Source organism: Callithrix jacchus, chromosome 9 (assembly GCF_049354715.1).
Source record: "Callithrix jacchus isolate 240 chromosome 9, calJac240_pri, whole genome shotgun sequence".
Taxonomy (NCBI): Eukaryota; Metazoa; Chordata; class Mammalia; order Primates; family Cebidae; genus Callithrix; species Callithrix jacchus.
Window position 1 is genome coordinate 119,112,175 of NC_133510.1, and position 22,473 is coordinate 119,134,647.

General features: G+C 36.3%; 1 protein-coding gene and 1 non-coding gene across 5 annotated transcripts in view; one reads left to right on the top strand and one right to left on the bottom strand.

The window, feature by feature from the left end:
* Window positions 1-22,473, bottom strand: part of MED13L (mediator complex subunit 13L) — a 306,319-nt gene that overhangs the window by 112,428 nt on the left and 171,418 nt on the right. For all 4 annotated transcript variants that reach the window (XM_035257744.3, XM_035257743.3, XM_078337398.1 and 1 more), the window contains one exon: window positions 20,950-21,033. In XM_035257744.3, the coding sequence (XP_035113635.3) occupies window positions 20,950-21,033 (84 nt within the window). The remainder of the gene's footprint in view (window positions 1-20,949; window positions 21,034-22,473) is intronic.
* On the top strand, window positions 10,213-10,315 carry LOC118144591 (U6 spliceosomal RNA). The gene has a single exon (XR_004729359.2). It is a non-coding gene; the product is annotated as a U6 spliceosomal RNA (small nuclear RNA).

Sequence of the window (22,473 nt, forward strand, 5' to 3'; positions counted from 1 at the left end):
ATTTTGCAAACAGACTTTTTAGTACACACATGAAATATGCCCGTTTACAATATACAGTTCACCAGTTTTTTGGGTGGGTGGGTGGGTGTGTGTGTTTGAGACAGTATCTTACTCTATCACCCAGGCTAAAGTGCAGTGGCGTTAATCTCGGCTCACTGCAACCTCCACCTCCCAGGTTCAAGCAATTCTCCTGCCTCAGCCTCCTGAGTAGCTGGGATCACAGGTGCACACCACCACCCCTGGCTAATTTTTGTATTTTTAGTAGAGACAGGGTTTTACTGTGTTGGCCAGGCTGGTCTCAAACTCCTGACCTCAGGTGATCCACCCACCTCAGCCTCCCAAATTGCTGGGATTACAGGCGTGAGCCACAGCACCTAGCCCACAGTTCACTTTGAAGCTTATAAAATTAACTGAGAGGCAGTACAGATTTGTGGGAAGAACAGAAATCTAAGCACTGGAACCACTTAGTGATTTAAATACTGTGGTGTTTATACAAATCATTCAACCTCTTATTTACTATAAATGGGCAATCTTACCTTTCAAGTCCTTCCAGCTCCAGTAACAAAACAAATTAGGTTCATTTGTTAAAAAATAGCATTGAGTCATTTGAAAGTCCACACTCGGGTACTAAGAATTTGAATTAAAGTAAGTATTTAATTATGCTTAATGTTATGGTAGATTATACGTAAAATTACTTGTGTATAGATACAGTGTAAGAATATTCTGAAAGACTATTAGAGACCATTCCTTGTGAATATGTCTGGTGACAAGGCAAAGCAGGAGGTAAAGGATGGGACTTCCGTTTCTCAACTTACAGTCTTTTATACTGCCTAATTCTTTCATGAGTATGTATTATTTTTATAATTTTTTAAACTCTTAATTTTTTTTAAAAAAGTACTTAAATCACGGAAGGCAATGTAATACAGCAGAAAGTTCTTTCGACGAACTAGAAAAGGAGAGAAAAGACGTCCAGTCTGGCTCCAGCTAGCTCTGATAGCTTGAGCAGTCTACATGAGTTCCAACAATCTAGCTCTCTTAGGAAAACAAGAATGAAACTACACCGTTGTCACCACCCCAGTGGACTCAATGTTATATTAACTGGTCTTAGGTTACTATTCTCTCATTCAATCGTTCAGTGCAATCATTCAAATACTGAAAGAAGAACAAGAAGTGAACAAATGTAAAAGAACATGGAAATTAATTTCCCTATCATGAAAATAATTAACGGTCAAAACAAAAAAAACCTATCTATTCTGGAAATGTTTAACTTGCTAAACAAAAGGTGAGAAGAGATAAAAGATAAACTTGGTAAAAACCCAAAATCTATTATTGAAGAAGGTAAATAAATGTATGTTCAGCCCTTGACCTGAGCTGATTTTATTACAATGCTTTCCAAACATATGTCAGAAATTAAATGTTTGAAATCTTCTAAATCACATAAATTATACCTCTGGTAGGGACTGTGAGATGATATTATCTTCTGCTTCCTAATTGACTGATGGGTCATACCTTCTTTCTCTAAATACTAATTCAATTACTGATCTCCCTAATGATAGATCTGAATGCACGAAATTACTCTTTTCAACTTAATATTCATCCTCTATCAGAGAAGAGTAAGATGTATCATTGCATTTTTCCTCACAGCTTTATGTGACTGACAACAGGGTCATATGGTTATCAAAGCTGCTTTCTCACAATTTATTATTAATGTGTATTTCTCTATTGCAGCTTTCTCCCCAGTCACATACCTTAAATAAAACATACTATTAAACATTAAAACTTGAAGTCTGGCTGGGAACAGTGACTCACACCTATAATCCCAGCACTTTGAGGGGCCGAGGCGAGCAGTCATTGAGGTCAGGAGTTCAAGACCAACCCGTCCAACATAGCAAAACCCCATCTCTACTAAAAATACATAAATTAAGTGGGCATGGTGGTGTGAGCCTGTAGTTCTAGCTGTAATCCCAGCTAATCATGAGACTGAGGCAAGGAGAATCACTTGAACGCAGGAGGCAGAGGTTGCAGTGAGCCAAGATCTTGCCACACTGCACTCCAGCCCGGGTGACAGAGAAAGACTCTGTTACAAAACAAGAACCACCACCACCAAAAAAAACTCAGTCTTCTTTAGCATTTAAAATATGCTTAATTTTTAAGCTTTAAAAGAATATTTTTGGCCAGGCACGGTGGCACATGCCTGTAATCCCAGCAGTTTGGAAGGTTAAGGCAGACGACTCACCTAAGGTTAGAAGTTCAAAACCAGCCTGACCAACATGGAGAAACCCCATCTCTACTAAAAATACAAAAAATTATCCAGGCGTGGTGGGGCATGCCTGTAATCCCAGCTACTCAGGAGACTGAGGCAGGAGAATTGCTTGAACCCAAGAGGCGGAGATTTTGGCGAGCCAAGATCGTGTTATGACATCCAGCCTGGGCAAAAAAAGCAAGACTCTGTCTAAAAAAAAAAAAAAAAAAAGAATATTTTTCTTATATCTCACTTAACAGATAAAATGAATAAAGGAGGGGGAAAATGATATTTTTTTTCCTTCCATAACTAAGTTTGGTTAAATGTTAAAAAAGAAAAATATGTGTCCTCCAAAGCAAATTACTGAATATTTAGGCAAACCTTCAAGAGGAAGACAGAAGCCTCACCACTCCATACTCCTGTTCTCTATTCTTTTAACCCTAAGATTCAAATTGATTGGAGATACTTGACTACACTAAAAATGTTCAGTTTGACAGCTCAGAGGAAGGCACAGACATGTTACTACCACAAGGGAGCTTTGACAGAGCAGGATCCAGCTTAGCCCCTCAGGGCAAGTATGCAGACCAGTGCCTTTCAATTGAGAGAATGTATAAGGATGGAAACCACTTTCTTCTTCTTCTTCTTCCATATGTATTTAAAATCCTGCTTGGAGCTTTATTGTGCAAGCAAGGTTCATTTAAAAAAAAAAAAAAAAACAGGATTAGGAATCTTCTTCAAAGTCTAGAAGGCTCTGCAGTGTCTGGTCTTCCACAAATAGTTTTTCCATTGTTTGCCATTATACTTTCTAGTCCAGAGGCTAAAAAATAATCACTGTTTTTTTGTTTCTTTTTTAATATTTCACACTTAACACTAAACCGCTATATCTAACTTTTTTTCATTTTGGGGGAAATATGGTATTTATTTCTTTGCTAAGAAAAAGTGCAAGAAACTTGGAATCAGACTGTTCTGGCAGCTGCCTGCCCCCCGCCCCCACCTTAGCAGAGTTATCTTGGACAAGCTGCTTATCCCCATGTATCTCAACTCCTTTAACTAAAATTAGGAGCATCACTACTACTATTACCACTTAATCTCAGAAAGCTACCGTGGGAGGTAACAAGACATAAAGCACTGTGCAAGCAGTTTGCATAAATGTCTTGCCTTTCTCCTTTAAAATGTGCTCTCAGCACCTTCTAGATCTGTGCAATATGATTCCCTAGGACTCCACTTCCTCAGCTGTAAAACCAAAGAAAATAACACAAAGAACCCGGTATGTAGTGAACACTGTAAATAATTGATATAAAGCATTTACTAGCATAGTATCTCAACAAATGCCAGTCCTAACTTGCAGGTAACCGTTCCTTTTCCTTCCAACTTGAAGCTGTGCTACTGAACCTCTTCACATTGTAGCTTTGGACCCTGTCACTTCAATTTGTCTTTGAGTACAAATCTAGACCTGCAGGCTCCAAGAAATAGACTTCCTTTCTGCTAGCAACTTCCCTTAAAGTTTGAAGAAGATGCCAATTGATTAAATCGATCCAGAGAAGCTATAGTGGCACCAGACTGTACCATAAAGAATATGCTATAATACGTTTCAGGTGTTTCTCAACTTCAATAGTGTGAGATACGCTCTAGCCTCAAAAAATTAACATAAGCCATAGGAGTCTAAAGATTTTATGTGCTAAAATCCTTGGCAGAGGACAAAATAAAATAATACAAAAGGCACTCAATGGGGGCTAAGCATGGTGGCACATGCTTGTAATGCCAACACACTGGGAGGCGGAGGCCAGAGGACTGCCTGAGACCAGGAATTCAACACTGGCCTGAACGTAGTGGGACTCTGTCTCTACAAAAATAGAAAAATAAGCCAGGCATGGTGGCACACACCTGTAGTCTCTGTCACTCAGGAGGCTAAGGCAGGAGGACTGCTTGAGCCCAGGAGTTGGAGGCTGCAGTGAGCTATCATCACACTACTGTACTCCAGCCTGGGTGACAGACCAAGGCTTTCTCTTACAAACAAAATATAAAACTACAAAACTTTGTTTTAACAAAACAAAACAAAAACTACAAAAGCACTCACTAAAAACAATCCCAGGACACAATAATGAATTCTGCAGAATTCTCCTTCTGCAGAAGCGAGGAGTCAAGAGCAAGCCCTCAAAAGAAGGCTTGTTTTTGAGGGTTTTTAAAAGCTTTTTTTTTTTTAATCTTTAAATATCAAGACCATGTTTATCTGTAGCCCTGGAACCACACAATTCTTAAATTCTAACAAGCAACTATCCTGACTTTTGAGTCATTACTATCAATTCTGGAAAGTAATTCATCATCTTTTATACATCTTGGGACCAAAGGGCAGAGCACAAATAGACATAAAATAGTGTCTCTGCTACTCTCTGGGTCTCAGGAGTCCTATTTCTAGGGTAACCTCTTCATATCTTTCATGGCTGCTAAGCATGCACTTTCCTCTCTAGTCAGTGCAGTCTTTCCTTGAGACACCACAGTGACGTGTTTGTCTTACTGCTGCTTCTCTCCTCTTGATTCCACCCCAAGCCATCCAAACCTTACAGACTTGTCAAAACCCATTTTAACTTCATAAATATCTCTTCTTCACTAGAGCCCGTATCAGTATCTACTACCTGTTTTCACCTTTACTTCTTATCATCTACTTAACAGATCAAAATACTAACTATAACAGTGTCTTACCTCTAATGGCTTTAAGTGTTTATGTCTTATCTTCATAATAATACCAAATTACTTGGCAGGACTTTTTCAAGTTATTTTACACATTCCCACTAATGACCAAAGCAAGATCACTTTTCTTTGAGAAAAACTACTGTTAGAAGAGCTACTCACAGAATATACACAACCAAACAAATATATTAGGAAATTAGTAAATAAGGTAGAACAAGTATTTAGAGTGAATATAAAGTATCTTCTTGCTTTCAAACAGTTGACAGTCACATATGCATATACTCGGACCAAATGTCATATAACTATTAAGTAAAAATAAAGGAATGGAACACTGAGTAGAGTATGTATATCACTGGATATACTATCTGTATAAAAAAGGGAAATACATACATACACATTTGTGTATATATGCACAGACTAATCTCTGTAAGGATGAAAATGAACTGGTAACAGGGTTTAACACTAGAACAAAAACAGGGTGGCCAGGCAGTGGAGACAGAAGACTTACTTTCTTACCCTGTCCAATTCTGTGGAGCTAAATTTTGTATCATATACATGTACTTTCCATTTCAAATAACTTAAATAGGATAAAATAATTAGAGAGCTTATCTATTGAAAGGAAAACATTTTTTAGGTATACACAGTTCAGTGAATTAACAAAATAATTGACCAGGTGCCGTGGCTCATGCCTGTAATCTCAGCACTTTGGGAGGCTGAGGCAGGCAGATCACTTGAGATCAGGAATCCAAGACCACCCTGACCAACATAGTGAAACCCCTGTCTCTACTAAAAATACACAACATTAGGTGGGCATGGTGGCATGTACCTGTAGTCCCAGCTATTCAGGAGGCTGAAGCACAAGAATTGCTTCAACTCAGGAGGCAGAGTCTGCAGTAAGCTGAGATCAATCACACCACTGTACTCCAGCCTGAGTGACAGAGTAAGATGCTATCTCCAAAAAAAAAGAATTAAAATGCTCTGCTGTGCATATGATTTATTATGATAAAGACTTAAACATTCCTCCAATCATTTCTTGGGCAATTCTAAATGCCAGCCTCTATGCAATTCTGTAAAGAAATAAGTTATTTTAATACTTTATAATAAATAATAATTTCTACAACTAATTTATAATCATTAACTTTATTAATGAAAGCAGTATAAATAACTGCGAAAACATAATGGTTATGAACCTAGAAAGGCCTGAATTTAAATCCAGGATCCTAGACTTTGTATATGCGTGGTTCTCAGCTAATTGATTAATTTGTCTGAACACTAATTTCCCTCTTAAGAGCAGAGGTCAGCAAACTATGGCCTCAAGGCAAATTACATCCTGCCACCCATTTCTTGTAAATAAACCTTTCTTGGAACAACCCATGCCTATTTGCCTACATGTCATCTATGGTTGCTTTCTGAATATAATGTGAAACTTGACTAGTTTTGACAGAGCCCATGTGTCCCCAAAAGCCAAACATACTTATTATCTGGTCCTTTACAATAAAAGTTCACCTGCCCCTGCCTAAAAGTAAAATGCATAAAACCACATCTACTGTGTAATTTTCTAAGAATATAAAATCTCAAGATCTGTATCTTAGGGCAAAATAAATAAATAAATAAATAAAGACTAAAAAAGGCTTAAAGAATATAAAACTCCACTCCAAGCAGGCATCAGGTCAAAACTATTTCAGAATGACATCAAGACATTATTTATCTTTTTCACTCTTTCTCCAAGTGTACAATAACGTTTTCCAGAGTCTACATGACTCATGATGTCAAAAGACTACAACACAGCTGTATTCACTTAAGCCAGATATTAAAGACATTTGCAAAAACAGTACTGTTATTCTTACATTTTGTTTTAAAACACTGTTATTTTAGATAAAATATAATCATTTATGTTAACATGTAGTGGGTTTATTATTATTATTTTAAAAGTCAGACATAACTTTTCTCAGTTTTATTTGTTGGTGATGGTGATGGTGGGTTTTTCTGAGACATGGTCTCACTCTGTCACCCAGACTGACATGCAGTGGTATAATTATAGTTCACTGCAGCCTCAACCTCCAAAGTTCAACCAGTCCTCCCACCTCAGCCTCCCAAGTAGCAGGGAATACTGGCACATGCCCCATGCCCAGCTAACATTCTTTTACCTTTTGTAGAGATGGGAAGTCTCACTATATTGCTCAGGCTGGTCTCAAACTCCTAGGCTCAAAGGATCCTCTTGCCTTCTTAGCCTCCCAAAGGGCTTGGATGATGAGCATGAGCTGCAGCACCCAGCCTTTTTCTCCATATTACTATTATTATTATTATTATTATTATTATTATTATTATTATTTAGGACAGGGTCTCTCTCTGTCACCCAGGCTGGAGTGCAGTGGCATGATCACAGCTCACTGCAGCCTTGACCTCCTGGGCTCAAGTGATTCTCCTGCCTTAGCCCTTCAAGTAGCTGGGACTACAAGTGTATACCGCCACACCCAGCTAATATTTGTATTTTTTAAATTTTTTTTAGAGACAGGGTTTTACCATGTCAAGTAGGATGGTCTCAACTCCAAGGCTCAAGCTATCCACCAGTCTCAACCTTCCAAAGCGCCTCCATTTTAATATTTTATATTTAAATATTAAAAATAATTAGTATTGTATATTTAAATATTGATAAATATAATCCGCATAAAGAAAAGCACCTTGGAGTTGTCAATGTTGTTACCAGGTGTTCTGAGATCCAAAAGTTATAGAATATGCTATGCCAAGCTTGTCCAACCTGTAAACTTTGGCCCACATGCAGCCCAGAACAGCTTTGAATAAAGCCCAACACAATTTTGTAAACTTGCTTAAAACATTGTAAGGATTTTCTGATTTTTTTTTTTTTTGCTCATATAACTTGAGTGCATCACAGTGGCATGATCGATTAGTCAACGAGAACAGATGGGCCCGGTGGCTGACCTTCTATTTACATACTTCGCAGTGTTTGGATGAACAGAGCAGAGAACATACTTGGACAATCAGTGACTCTACCACCATCCAGCATGCAGTTTAAAAGAAAAATCTGACAATTCTAATTAGAAGTTCTCCAGGATACTTAAGAAATTTTATTCAAAAGTTTCACATAAGGTGAAAGGAGGACAGCCTGTTCTTTCAATGCCATACAGGGAGAAAGGCACAACTGAGGATCATCTAGCCCTTACGTTTCCGAACTATGTACTAGAGCACCCCAGGTCTAACACTCCAGCAAATTCACAGGGTACTGTAGAACATTTCACAGTTTTTAGGAAAACAAAGCAACATCTGTTAGAGAACATGCAAACCACTAGCTCAAGTCCAGTTTCAATATCAGACTGTACTACCTTACCTTCAATAAAGTCAAATATTTTTGAAACTGGTTTTTCAGTGGTGGCTGTGATACAAGGTAAAATCAACGCAGACAGGAAACAAGAGTAGTGATTTCCAGCCTGACTCTTTGGTTTGAGTTGTACAGTGCTCAACAGGCGTACACATCCTGTTAAAGAGCAACTGCAGCTATTTAAGAGTAAATTTTATTGTTTTATTGCAGTATGTGCATTATTTGTTGAAAGAGTTACTAAGTTATCAGTACATAAACACTTACTATTTGGACTTAGAAACTAGAACTGTTAGGTAATTCTATGACCTAGAAATACCAGGAAAGAGAGAAAAAAATGACAGGGCACTAAGGACATTATAAAAACAATAAAGTTGAGGAACTTCGGATTTAAGGGAACATACTCTGCACAACCCACATTTCATTATTTTTTAAAGGTCACAAATTTGGTGAAGTTTTGCGTTAACTTGTAGATTTGTACCCAGTAGAAACAGTTTCTGTCCTGACAAACAAAGAGACCCTATTATTGCCTGCAGTCAAGACATTAACCACTTTGGAAACTAACGTAGCAATCTTATTGTTATATTCTTTTATAACTTTCCTATAAAGTCCTAACTAGTCTAATGTTCCTTAAGCTGCTTTTAATATCACACCTGTTCCCTCACTAATTAATGAGTTACAAAAATGTCTGGCAATTATTTGTTTTATATTTGCATTAGGATCCTAATTTTGTCTTTCTGTAAACTGTATTTTAGAATGCTGAGGTCCTTTTCCAGCGTATCTAGAAATAATTATTTTTAAAAGTCAAACTGTAAAGATTTCACTAATTACTAAGTACTTTGGAGGAATATATATAGTATAAAAAAGATTCTATGTGCTAGAATATAATTCAACTATCTTATAAGTCTGTGTTATTTTCTACATTTCTAACATTTAATAAATATATTCAGGCGGGGCACAGTGGCACACGCTTATAATGCCAGCACTTTAGAAGGCCAACGCACTTGAGTTCAGGAGTTCGAGATCAGCCTGAGAAACATAATGAGCCCCTGTCTTTATAAAAAATACAAACTACAAAAATTAGCCAGGCATGGTGGAACATGCCTGTAGTCCCTGCTTCTCTGGTGATTGAGGTGGGAGGATCATCTGAGCCCAGGAAGTTGAGGCTGCAGTGAGCTGTGATCCTGCCACTGCACTCCAGCATGGGCAGCAGAATGAGACCCTGTCTCAAAAAAATAATAAACATATCCCATCCTTTTATAATCAGAAAAATACACAATAGACTTGTTTAAATGTTTGGGATGATCTATGAACACATTCTTTTTTAAAAAGTACTATTAATGAAAGTCTTTAAAAAAATGAATGACTGAGTGATATAGAATTAAATTCCCTCCAAAGAAACATGTTAGTACTATTCATTAAATAGAAGGCTAAGGACAAAAGAATAAATCCCAATATTTGTATAATTAGTTACTTCTAATGCCAGACTATACCAGTAAACTAAAAATACAGATAATTTATTTTACTCTCAATCTTCCACTTATTCTTCCTAGTATTTTTTTACTGCATGTCAAACATTCTTATCTAGATCACTCTTTTCATCTCAAGCTACAGAAATGACAAATTTGCCTAAGAAGGGAAAAAAAGGGGGAAAACTTTCACTTTTGGGGATATACTTATGAGGAACAGGTGAGGAGGAAGCAAAGTCAAAAGCAAGTAAATCTATCTCTAGATGTGTTGAATCGTGTCCATCCAAATGAGAAAAAAATTCTAGAAGTATTGGTGGTTTGTAAGAAACTTGCTTCTTTTCCTCATTTAATAACTGACTCTGGATCCACTTCTGTCCAGTTTGCTTTTCACCTAGGCTGCCTCCTTTTGTATTCAGGGTTGCTCTCTCATCTTACTATTAAAGACCCTTGGCTCAGTACTACTTAGAACTTCCTCTTGTATGCCTCGGAAGCATATAAACTAAAATTGGAACCACATAGAGAAGATTAACACGGCCCCTGCGCAACGATGACATGCAAATTCATGAAGCAATCCACATTTTTTAAATTATAAAAAGAAAAAATAAAAAAGAACTCCATACTATGTGTGAAATACTGAAAATGGACTTCCATACTTGTAGTGAGTCCTAATAGTCAAAAGGCCTCTTTACAACTACATATGAATATAAGACCAAAGCCAAACCTATGAAAATATTTGGTCTAAGGGAGGAAATGGGTATGGAAGTACCATCCACTTTTAATGAATGATTTATATAACAAAGAACGTTAATATATGTAAACAACATCAAATGATTTGGAAGAAGAATAATAAAAAGTTACATATATACTAATTCATCCCTGAATTAGGATCATTTAATTTTTGACAAGTTGATAGGTTTGATTCATAAAACTGCAATGAGGTACTATGAGAACCTAGGAAAAGTTTATGAAACAGGCTTTTAAAGATTTGTCTAGTCATTCATTCATTTACATTTATTACTCATTTAATCTTGTGCAGGCCAGGAAGTGGTGGCTCATATCTGTAATCCCAGCACTTTGGGAAGTCAAGGCAGGTGGATCACTTGAGTCCAGAAGTTCAAGACGAGCCTGGCCACCTGGCGCAACTGTCTCTACTAAAAATACAAAAATTAGCTGAGCATGGTGGTGCATGCCTGTAATCCCAGCTGAGGCATAAGGATCACTTGAACCTGGGATGGAGGGTGCAGTGAGCCAAAATAACATCACTGCACTCCTGCCTGAGAGACAGAGCAAGACTCTGTCTCACAAAAATACAAAAACAATAAAACCTGCACAACAAAGTGGATGTCATCATTATTACTTTTAGCTTCATCCCTACTCAGGGTTTAGAAAAGCAAAGCACAGGACCAGAAACATAGCATATGGTGAGTAGACCAGTTTGATTACGAACACTAAGAGCTTAATTCAAATGGGATTTGTAATAAAGTCCTAAACTTCTGTCATTTATTTTCAGAGGAGCAGGCTATTGGTTGGTAAATTCAGGTCCATCAGGAAAACTCGTAATAATGCATATGTTCATCACTTTCCTGAAAACAATGCATGTACAAAAATTCATAATTCTTAAGCTAAAAATTTAGAATTCTGAGTATTCATCGTGTGGGTCAGGCCAACTGGCCTCAATGGAAGAATTCTCTAGTTTAAAATCTACTTAATGATTTTATCAATTTTTACTGGGTATTTTTAGCACCATGTGTTTCTAAGGGTTAGGGAAAAGGGCAGGCCTTTCCACTATTAAAGTGTCCTGTGGTAACTTACCTTTTTGTACTCACAAAACATGCTTGAAATGATCAAGAAATAATGCAAGACAGTACATACTCATTCTACTAATTTAGCAAACTCATGTGTTCAAGTCAGTACTATATGCTTTCAGAGAATGGGTAAATGGAGGGCTGCAGGTAAAGTTGAAAACATAAAAGTACATATAATCACAATTTTTCTATTTTCACATACTGTTGTTAAAAGATATCATAATGTCTTGTTTCCTTTACTAAGGAATTCTAGTTGAGTGTGATGTTTCTTTTCAATCATGAAATTAAAGCCCAAAAATATTACTCATTCAAGAACACAACAAATCATTAGCAGAAAAAAGTTATTTGAAAGAAGTGAACTATTTTCAGATATAAAGCTTAAATTCTAAAATACAAAAATTAGCCAGGTGTGGTGGCATGCACTTGTAATCCCAGTTACTTAGGAGGCTGAGCAGGACAACTACTTAAACCCAGGAGGTGGAGGCTGCAGTGAGCCAAGATAAGCCATTGCACTCCAGCCTAAGTGACAGAGCAAGACTCTGTCACCCCCCCACAAAAAAAAAGGAAGAAGAAGAAGAAATAGAGGTGGGGAGCTGACATATTACACTGAAACAATTATGTTTTAAATCACTATGACAAATCCCAAAATTTACAAGTCAACAAACAGCCCAATTTCATTTTAGTAGAAAGTACTTCCTATGTATGTAGTCATTTTTTTAAATCTCAGTTAACGTGTGAATACTTTTAGCCAATTGTCTTCCATTATATATACTATGATGTCCCTTTATTTTGCTACAATCTCAATACCAGTTAACACTAAATAAACAATACTACTCAATTTCAGGAGTACATAATCATATCTCAAATGGTTGCCTAACAATATTCCCTCTAGGGTCCTCTGTGTGCAAATTCCTACTTTATATATGAAGCACATTTAAGATCTCAAAATGTGTTGGGGCTATTTCTACTATAAGAATTGCAATTCACAATCCAACATGACGGGACAAAGTTCAACAGTACTGTAGCCTTTCTATTAAAAAATACTCATACCAAAATAAGCAACATAAACAGCCCAATTGCTCAAACTTGAACAAACCACTCAGTAATGAGTAACACTGATAAATAACCACACAAAACCAATAATTAGAAGAATCAAAGACCTTAACCCAATTATAAAATATAGTTTAAAGAATCACCTTTTAACATCAAGATAAGAATGGTGAAGAGACTATTTCTATTTCAATGACATAATTCAATTTTTGTTTTATGTTACTCTTTTCAAACCTCATTTTCCATTTTGATCCTAGCACACACTAAATAGATTTACAAAGGAGAAGTATGTCCCATTCAGTTCAACCCAACCTATGACACCTTTCATGCTGGGAATTATAGATCCTAAGTAGAATAAAAGGTAAAATCATGATGTACACTGGGAACTAAAATAAATGATTCTGTATTAAAGACTGAATTTAGAAATAGTGTAGGAATGGAGAAAGGAGGAAGAAGACTAAATTCTCATCTTCTATAGTACGAATTCAAGAGAAAACTAAAATAAAACACACAAACACACACAACATTAAGAACAGCAGTATAAACACGCTATTGATAAACTTAGAGGTAAAATGCTAAAAGAAATGTTACCTCAAGGGAGCAACTCAAAGAAGAGAGACGAAATTTAACTTGAATTGCCAGGGAAGACAGAGAGGGTGGGAGAGAAAGAACATGAACAAAGAGAAAATTAGTTTAGACTATGCTAGAATTGTGAAGGGCAACTCTGGTGGGATAAAACGGCTTCTGCTGGGGAGCAGAAATGCCAGATGATGCTTGGGCAATCCCTACACAACTGACACCACATTATGTTCTTCTACTGAAGAGTGTTTCACCAAAAGCAGTCTAACACAAGGATATACAAGGGCAAAGTGATTCAACACAAAAGAAACAACAAGGAAGAGACATAGGTAGAAGACTACAGCAACAGACTGGACGTTCTATCAAGAAGGCGGCTCTACGGTTTCTGGAAAAATTCTGTATTTTATCTTAGCACTCAGTTTTCCATGATATTCTTTAACCATAAATATCAAACTATTATACTTCAATCTTATACAACTATTAATAAAATCCTAAATGACAAATGGAAGCCACACTTAATCGACAAGTTCTCAGAGACAGGTCTAGTAATTGCTACAAACCATATTAAAAGCTCTATTTTTATAATATCCTTTAACACTCCACAACAGTCACACTGTCATCATATACATTATGCATTTTCAAAATTTTTTCCTCTGACTCCATAAAAGGATAACAACAGAACCACAATGCTAGTAAACACCATATTTTCAAATTCATACCAAAATGATGGTGATTTCAAACATTTAGCAAAGACTACCTCTTTAAAATTAAAAAATCGCTCAGGTCAATATCTTAGGGGTAATATCATTATACAATATGACATTTCTTATACTGCCATTATTTAGAAAGATTTATAGGAGAAATACCTACTTTATTCAATCCAAATTGTGTATATAAAAACTGATGCATAAATGTTTGACTGGCAAGCTTCCTCTAGTACAAGAAATAACCAAAATCATTAAAAAATCCTTAATTTTTTCTAAATATTAATACTACCAACTTCACTACAAATGGCAAACTGCCACCATTACATGATAACCAGATGTTAGGTTTTGTGTTAGCTACTTTATTTCTGCTGTTTTATTCATCTACAAAAAAGGCGAGCTTAAGCTGAGTAATTTTAATATAACTTATTTATATAATCTTTTTCTTAACATTTTAAATTATTTCCTTAAATTAATGAGGAAAAAATGTTAGAAAAAAATGTGTAAAATCAAGCAAAAGCAACAATCTGAACTGTATTCGTAACCATCTTTTCAAAAATGAATATTCTTATCTAAAGAGAGAAATGTTCTGAATTCTAATTCTAATCTATAATGCTTTCCCCCCTGCTGCCAAGTTGCTACACAGATGCCACAGTCAGAAAATTTTACCAAGCGTGATCACACTTTTCAAAGAAAGGATCCCATTTAGTGACAGCACACTATGACTCAAATAGGCAGCCATGCCTCAATCGCCTCCAATTCTCTTACAATCTTATCACCTGCCTTTCAGGCTTGTTGTTTGGTCACCTCCCAGACCTTACTTCCTCTTATTGGCCTATCTCATTTCTCATCATCCTACCTTATTCTCCAAAAAAAAGTTCATAGGGATGTTAAGAAACATTTGTATAGAGCACAAAAAAGTGCACCAGGAAAAGGTTTTATATAAACGTTAACTCAACCTCTCTAGTATCTTTAAAAAAAAAAACAAAAAAAAACAAGGTATAGGTCAGGCACGGTAATCCTAGCACTTTGGGAGCCGGAGGTGGGCTGATCATGATCCTCAGGATCACCTGAGGTCAGGAGTTTGAGACCAGCCTGGCCAATATGGTGAAATCCCATCTCTACCAAAAATATAAAATCAGGAGGTGTTGTGGCACATGCCTATGATCCCAGCTATGTGGGGGGCCGAGGCATGAGAACTGCTTGAACCTGGGAGGTGCACATTGCAGTGAGCTAAGATCATGCCACTGCACTCCAGCCTGGGTGACAGAGTCAGACTCCATCTCAAAAAAATTAATAATAATAATAAATAATTAAAAACTAAGGTATATCTTTTACTATGAGATATTTTCAATCCTTATTGAAAATAGACACCATATATTTAAATATATTTTACTTTAAAGTGTAATAATCAATGACTAATGTTGATGTATACTGTTTAGACCACTAATAGCACAAATGAAACATAAAAACTAACAGTCACAACTTTTTAATTTTTTTTTTTTTTTTTAAATGAGAAGTTATCTAGAAAGCAAATACCATATTTAACTATCATCACCTCTGGCTGAAGTGGTCTTTCAACTTAACATTCCCCTATGTTTGTTTATGAAACTACAAAGCAAAGTACCAGGTACAGGGAAGATACTTTTTAAAACTACTACTAATACTAAGCTTTATCACAAGGCCTTATTAAGTGCTTGTCTCCTCCCTTTCTGGAACCAACAGTTTTGCATTTTGTAGCTACTTGTTAAAAATAGGCGGGGCGTGGTGGTTCACGCCTGTAATCCCAGCACCTTGGGAGGCCCAGGCGGGTGGATCACAAGGTCAAGAGTTGGAGACCATCCTGGTCAACAAGGTGAAACTCTGTCTCTACTAAAAATACAAAAATTAGCTGGGCATGGTGGTGCGCACCTGTAGTCCCAGCTACTCGGGAGACTGAGGCAGGAGAATTGCTTGAACCCAGAAGGCGGAGGTTGCGGTGAGCCGAGATCATGCCATTGCACTCCAGCCTGGGTAACAACAGCGAAACTCCGTCTCAGAAAAAAAAAAAAAAAAATATATATATATATATATATATATATGGCAAGAACACTACATTCAGTATCTTTACTTCAACTCCTGTTTATAATGCAAGTGACTACAATCTCAATTTCACAACTTGATTGAAACTGCCCATGTTATGGTCACCATGACTACATAATTGCCAAATCTAATACTCTTTATAGTACATGTTTTCCATGCCACTATGGCAGACACAGCTGATCAATCCTGAAACTTTAAAATTCCATGGTTCTGGTAACAACAGTCTCTCTTGATTCTCATTTCCAGTAGACTCTTCAGTCTCCTTTATGTATTCTTGTTTCTATACCCATTCTACAAATGTTGATGTTCCCCAAGACTCTAACTTCATCCCTCTTCTCACTTTTCACACAATCCCCAAATATATTCAAATGGCAGAATACTGTAACTCCCTCAGATAGACTGGCAGAAAATGACTAAGTATTTTATAGAGCTACAAAAAAAAAAAAAAAAAAATCTGTGAAACTATTATGCACGATTATGTAAGTCCAAATTGTCCCATTAATATTCATCTATGGACTTCCCAACAGCAAGCCCTTGTTAACAGATAGGCACACCACATGTGCCAAGTAAATTTATAAGGAAAACAGAAAAAATTATAGATAGCTACTGATCTCACTTTTCCAGACACTAGAAAGAGACTTGCTTTACTGTTCACACTCTAAGTGTCTGCTCACCTTCTAGACTAGGAATCCCTTCCCTGCCTTCCCATCTGGGCATCTCTAGAAGCTAAATAACACAGATGACTGGGCTATAACAGAGTTTGGGGAGAAAGAGGAGGATGGAGAAGGTGTACCACCCAAGAGCAGGGCAGGTTTGCCCATGAGTCGGTGATAGCGAATTAATTCAGAAAATGGAGTAGCAGGTTATTATCTGTGAAGAGATAAAGAAGAGGAAGAAGAAAGGAGAGAAAAGGAAAGTTTCAAAATGCTAAAAACAGCTCTAAGACATCAAAACATTTCTGGGATAAGCTAATAATATAGTATTACATAAAATGCATGTTTTGCTATTAAATAGAAAAATGTGTTTACATTTCTTAAACATGTATGTTAGGTAATGTAAGAAAATTTAAAAAAAAAGAAAAAGTTTTAAGAAGTCCAGAATTAAGAGGAGAAAAGATAAAAACACAGTTAAAGTAATAATGCTTTCAGGGTGTATGCGTATGTGTGTGGGCGTGTGTGTGTGCACATGTGCTATCAGCACATACAGAAGTAATTACAATATTTGAAAATGTGTGAAGCTCTCTGGAGTATCACCCAAGAGTAGGTTTGCCCAAGAGTCAGTGACAGCAAATTAACCCAGAAAATGAATTAGCAAGTTGCTATTTTTGTTAACTTAGCTTCTGTATACCTGATACCAGAAAAGATCAAAGGCCCACTGTTATTAAGGGCAATAAACTATTTGCTAAAAATAACATTCAAAAACTAAACTGTATAAATTTCAAATTCTCCAGTAATAAAATGCAGATTGAAATTAAATCACAAAACAGATGCCTTTCCAATAGAGAAAATCTGTATTATTAAAACAATCTCCAAATGTTTTTTAAAGAATTTATTTTTCACTGGTTTGTTTTAAACCAAAAAGCAAAAGTTTTTTTTTTTCAAGTTCAAGATAAACCTTAGACACCAGAAAGTTTTTATATTTCATTTTAGCTGTCACCACTCTTGAGGATAAACACAGAATTTTCTTTTCTACTTATTCTTTTCCCACGGATATGAATAATAAAACAAAAGGTGCCAATATAGAGAAAAAAATTATGTTGAATAAATATCTATGTTTCTGAAACTACCTGATCGAATACATATATTTATCTATAATATGTAAATAATCTATTTAAGAATTCTCCTAAACATCATCTCATGTCAAACATTAAGAACTCTGTTAAGAGTCCATTAGTAAATGAAATCATAGCACAAGAATTTTAAAGGAGTAGAGAAAGAAATTATAGCACAAGAAATCATATGCTATTACTCTAACAGGTAGAACTCATTCATCAGTATTGTTTCATCACTATAATTAGAATTATATCTAAAATATACATTATGACAAATCAGTAATACTAATAATCAGTAATGCTAGAAATACTAGCATACATTATCTATATGCTAGAATTATATATAGATACTATAGGCCAGTATTACACTATACTTAGAAATAAGAGATTTTCTGAAATGTACATATGTACATTTAATTTGTTTAGTACTGGGCAACGGGTTTTCCTCTCCATTAGTCACTAAACTGATATGTACCAAGGTACCAAAAAAGACACAATTAAACTTAAGAAAAATTAATTTACTTCATTTCTACTTTCTCTCAACTAAATTATAAACTGCCATAATAATTACAATTTTCAACTCAGTAACAATAAAAGTTCACTTGAGAAAAACTAATCAGTTCGTCCAAAATCTAACCTGCAAGTGGAAGAATAAGATGTGAACCCAATTCTCTTCTAATGCTAAATGCTCTCCTCCACAGCATGACCGCCCATTTAAAACTGGCCATCTCAGACATGACTACTGAGACCCTATTTCAACATCTACCAAGGGGCTCTATTTTCCACTCAGAGATTAAAGGAGGAAAAGTCATCGCATCTAATAAAGTTTTATTAAAGCAAATGCCAACTTTTAAAATTCATCTTTGGTTTAAACGTTTTCTAATTGTTAACAAGCTCTTCTGAAATACTGTTTCAAAATAATTAACATTTCTGCATTGTAGGAAAAAAGTCCCATATTCAATCATGAATATAAAATCTAAAATTAATTCAATTACAGTGCTCAGTTATCAGCAGCGTCCCATATATATCAAATCAAATACCCAAATACACTACATTCATTATTTACATCAGGCTTGCTAAAGTTATGAAGATTTCTGGAGCCTAAATCAGTGTAAAGATATAAAACCTCTATATAAAGTAGGTTGATAACTATATTTGACTTTTTAACATTATTTTTACTATTATCATACTAATTGCTACTCCTTCAATTCCTATTTTATTTCTACATTTCCTCTTCAACTCCAAGTGGCTGTCAAATCATCCTGTACTTGATAATCTAAAGATATTTTATGACTAGCTCAGTTAACTCACCGGTGACCAGTGACAAGAATCCATGCTAGGCATGGACAGACTCATTCAGAATGATAAAGAAGGTCACTGGGCTAACGCATTTCATATTTAACTCTGCAAAGTCATAAATATAAAAGCCAAACGTAAGCCACCCAGAAAGCTTAATTTTAACCTCTCTGTAAATTTAAGGAGAATGTTAAGATTAAAAGTAAAAACCAAAGGCCCAAGTACAGAGGCTCACACCTATAATCCTAGCACTTTGGGAGGCCAAAGTGGGTAGACTGCTTGAGCTCAGGACTTCAAGACCAGCCTGGCCAACATGGCACAAAATCCTGTCTCTACAAAAAATACAAAAATGAGCTGGGTGTGGTGGTGTGGGCCTACAGTCCCAGCTACTTGGGAGATTGAGGTGGGAGGATAGCTTGAACCGAGGAGGCAGAGGTTGCAGTGAGCCAAGATCATGCCACTGGCACTCCAGTATGGGTAACAAAGCGAGACCCTGTCTCAAAAAGAGTAAAAATAAATGAAAGTAAAAACCCATGGAACACAGTAAGTAAGCTGAATCAATATATATATAAGAAAAAAGTCCCATTTCATCAGTCAAAGTAACTGTAAACAGAATCAAACTTTTACACATACATACGTATTACTACTTTTTAAAGGATTCTGAATGTACTGAAAAGGGAAAATACTTCAAAAAAGTTTATGATGATCTTACAAATAAAACTTCCAGTCCCTAATTTATCTGATTTGAAAATTTTCATAAATTATGTTTGGTTAATGCGAAGATTCCATAACCATTTCATTAACGATTTAAAGCAGACGGACTGAGTGAGAAGACTACTAATGAAGTCTGCTGGAAACTAAGAAAGTTAGGAGAGCAAAGGTTCCTAATGAGGCAGGAGTTTCCAGCTGAAATTTCTGCAACCAAAAGAAAAGGCCTAATCTTAAAACTATTATTTAAGGCTTCAAGCATTCTAATCTGCACCCAGTACCTGAGACACTTAGGGTAAGTACACCGATAATAAAACAAAATCTAAATTGTATACCATGCAATTCAGTAATGAATATTCACCATCAACTTATGATTCCAACTACACGTATGTTACATTCAGAGGTAGGCAAAGTAAATTTTAAATTTTGAGGGTTTTATTTTCTGATTCTGGTGTGATTGATCTAAAATTCCATTTCTGTACAGTATCAAGGACTGCATTTAAACATACACATACGATGGCTAAAACTTGAGGACTGTTTAGGAAAGTAATTCAAAGTTTTGGTTTTACAATCATCTAGGATGTGTTGACCTTCTTTAAGGGGGACCAATGAATTCAACAAAAATTGTCACCATTTCTTCACTGTTTTTAAACTTATGCCATATAACACTTTTAAAAAGTTAACAATGAGGCCAGGTACAGTGGCTCGCATCTGTAATCCCAGCACTTTGGGAGGTGTCAAGGCGGGTGGATGGCTTGAGCTTAGGAGTTTGAGACCAGCCTGGGTGTGGCAAAATCCCTTATCTACTGAAAATATAAACAATTAGCCAGGTGTCACAGGACACACCTGTGGTCCCAGCTACTTGGAAGGCTGAGGTGGGAGAATCACCTGAGCCTAAAAAGTTGAGGCTGCAGTGAGCCAAGTTGGTGCCACTGCACTCCAGCTTAGGTGACAGAATGAGACCCTGTCTTAAAAAAAAAAGTTAAAGATGAGGAAGGAAAATGAAAAATAAAACAAATTATCTCAATTCCAAATAGTACAGTCATATGTGGTTTAAACATGAGTAATTTAATAATACAGTATTTAATAACACTGTGATCCAGGAATTGATTTGAGTATATCTAAACTACTAACTTTACTAGAAAATAAATAAATAATAAGCTGTTCTCCCACCCACAGAGCCAAAGAAACCAAAAAGCCAAGAGCATTTTAAAAGCTCACCTTTTGTTGACTGGCTTTTCATCCTTTTCATACGGTCGGACAAACCATTTCCCAATCCTAACGAAGTTCTTATCCATTAGGCACCTAAAATAATTACATCAAGAATTACTTTATAGTATCAATAACAAATTAAAGTTGCTGAATCAATATACCAGATGAGATACATCGCCAAAAATAAAAACACCAACCACCATCAATTAAACTGTCAAAATGTTTTATCACTTAAAATTTTTAAGCACTGGGCACAGATTCTTAGGCCCACGTAAAAAAGAAAATGTAAACAAAAGTAAGCAAAATAAATCGATTACGTATTTCTAAAAATCTATACTTCCTAATTTCTTCCAATAAAATCACACTTCTGCATAATTTCGATTCTTGCATCATCAAGAATGTTAGGAATTTAGCATTTCTTTTTTTTTTTTTTAGTTGTATTTGGGCTCTCGGGTACATGTGCACATCCTGCATCCTGCAGGATTGTTGCATAGGTACATACATGCCATGGTGGTTTGCTGTCTCCATCCCCCCACCCAACCCGTTGTCTACATCAGGCATATCTCCCAGTGTTATCCGCCCACCCCACCCTACCCCACCCTGTGAGTATTGTTTCCTTCCCTGTGCCCAAGTGTTCTCATTGCTCATCACCTGCCTATGAGTGAAAACATGAGGTGTTTGGTTTTCTGTCCTTGTGTCAGTTTGCTGAGAATGACGGTTTCTAGGTTCATCCACGTCTCTAACAAAGGACACAAACTCATCATTTTTTATGGTTGCATAGTAAGGAATATAGCATTTCTTAAGAGACCTTCAGAGACATTGTTCCAAGCCACTGACACACATCTTTCAAGTTTGGGGTTTTTTTTTTTTTTTTTTTGAGACACAGTCTGGCTCTGCTGCCCAGGCTGGAGGGCAGTGGTGTGATCTCGGCTCACTGAAGCCTCCACCTCCCAGTTTCAAGTGATAATCCTGTCTCAGTCTCCCAGGCCTACACCACCATGTTCAGCTAAATTTTGTACTTTCAGTAGATATGGGGTCTCGCCATGTTGGCCATGATGGTCTTGAACTCCTGGCTTGGGATTAGAGATGTGAGCCACCACGCCCAGCCCATCCTGCAAGTTTTAATGCTGTTTTTATGTTTTTGTTTTTTTTGCTTGGCATGTGATAGGCAATGCTTTAGCAGGGATCTCAGTGACAAAAATACAGCACAGGTTTATCTTAGGTATTTTCTTTTCTTTTCGTAGGCACAATAAAGCACTTGGTTATGGCTTTGAGAGAAACAAGGAATCGCAATTGTTGTCTTCTATAATGAATACCTGCTTTACTCATATATAAGCCCCACTTCTGTTTACATGTCACTTATGTATGTTGTTTCAATGTCAAATCACAGGATATCCTAACATGTCTTTTTGAAGACATTTTAAAGGGCAAGTGAATGCAACTCTTGTAACAATAATACACACAATTCAGCTGAAATGACAACAATACAGAGCTACGACCAAGTTCGCTCACGTGCAGGCAAATGACAACTGT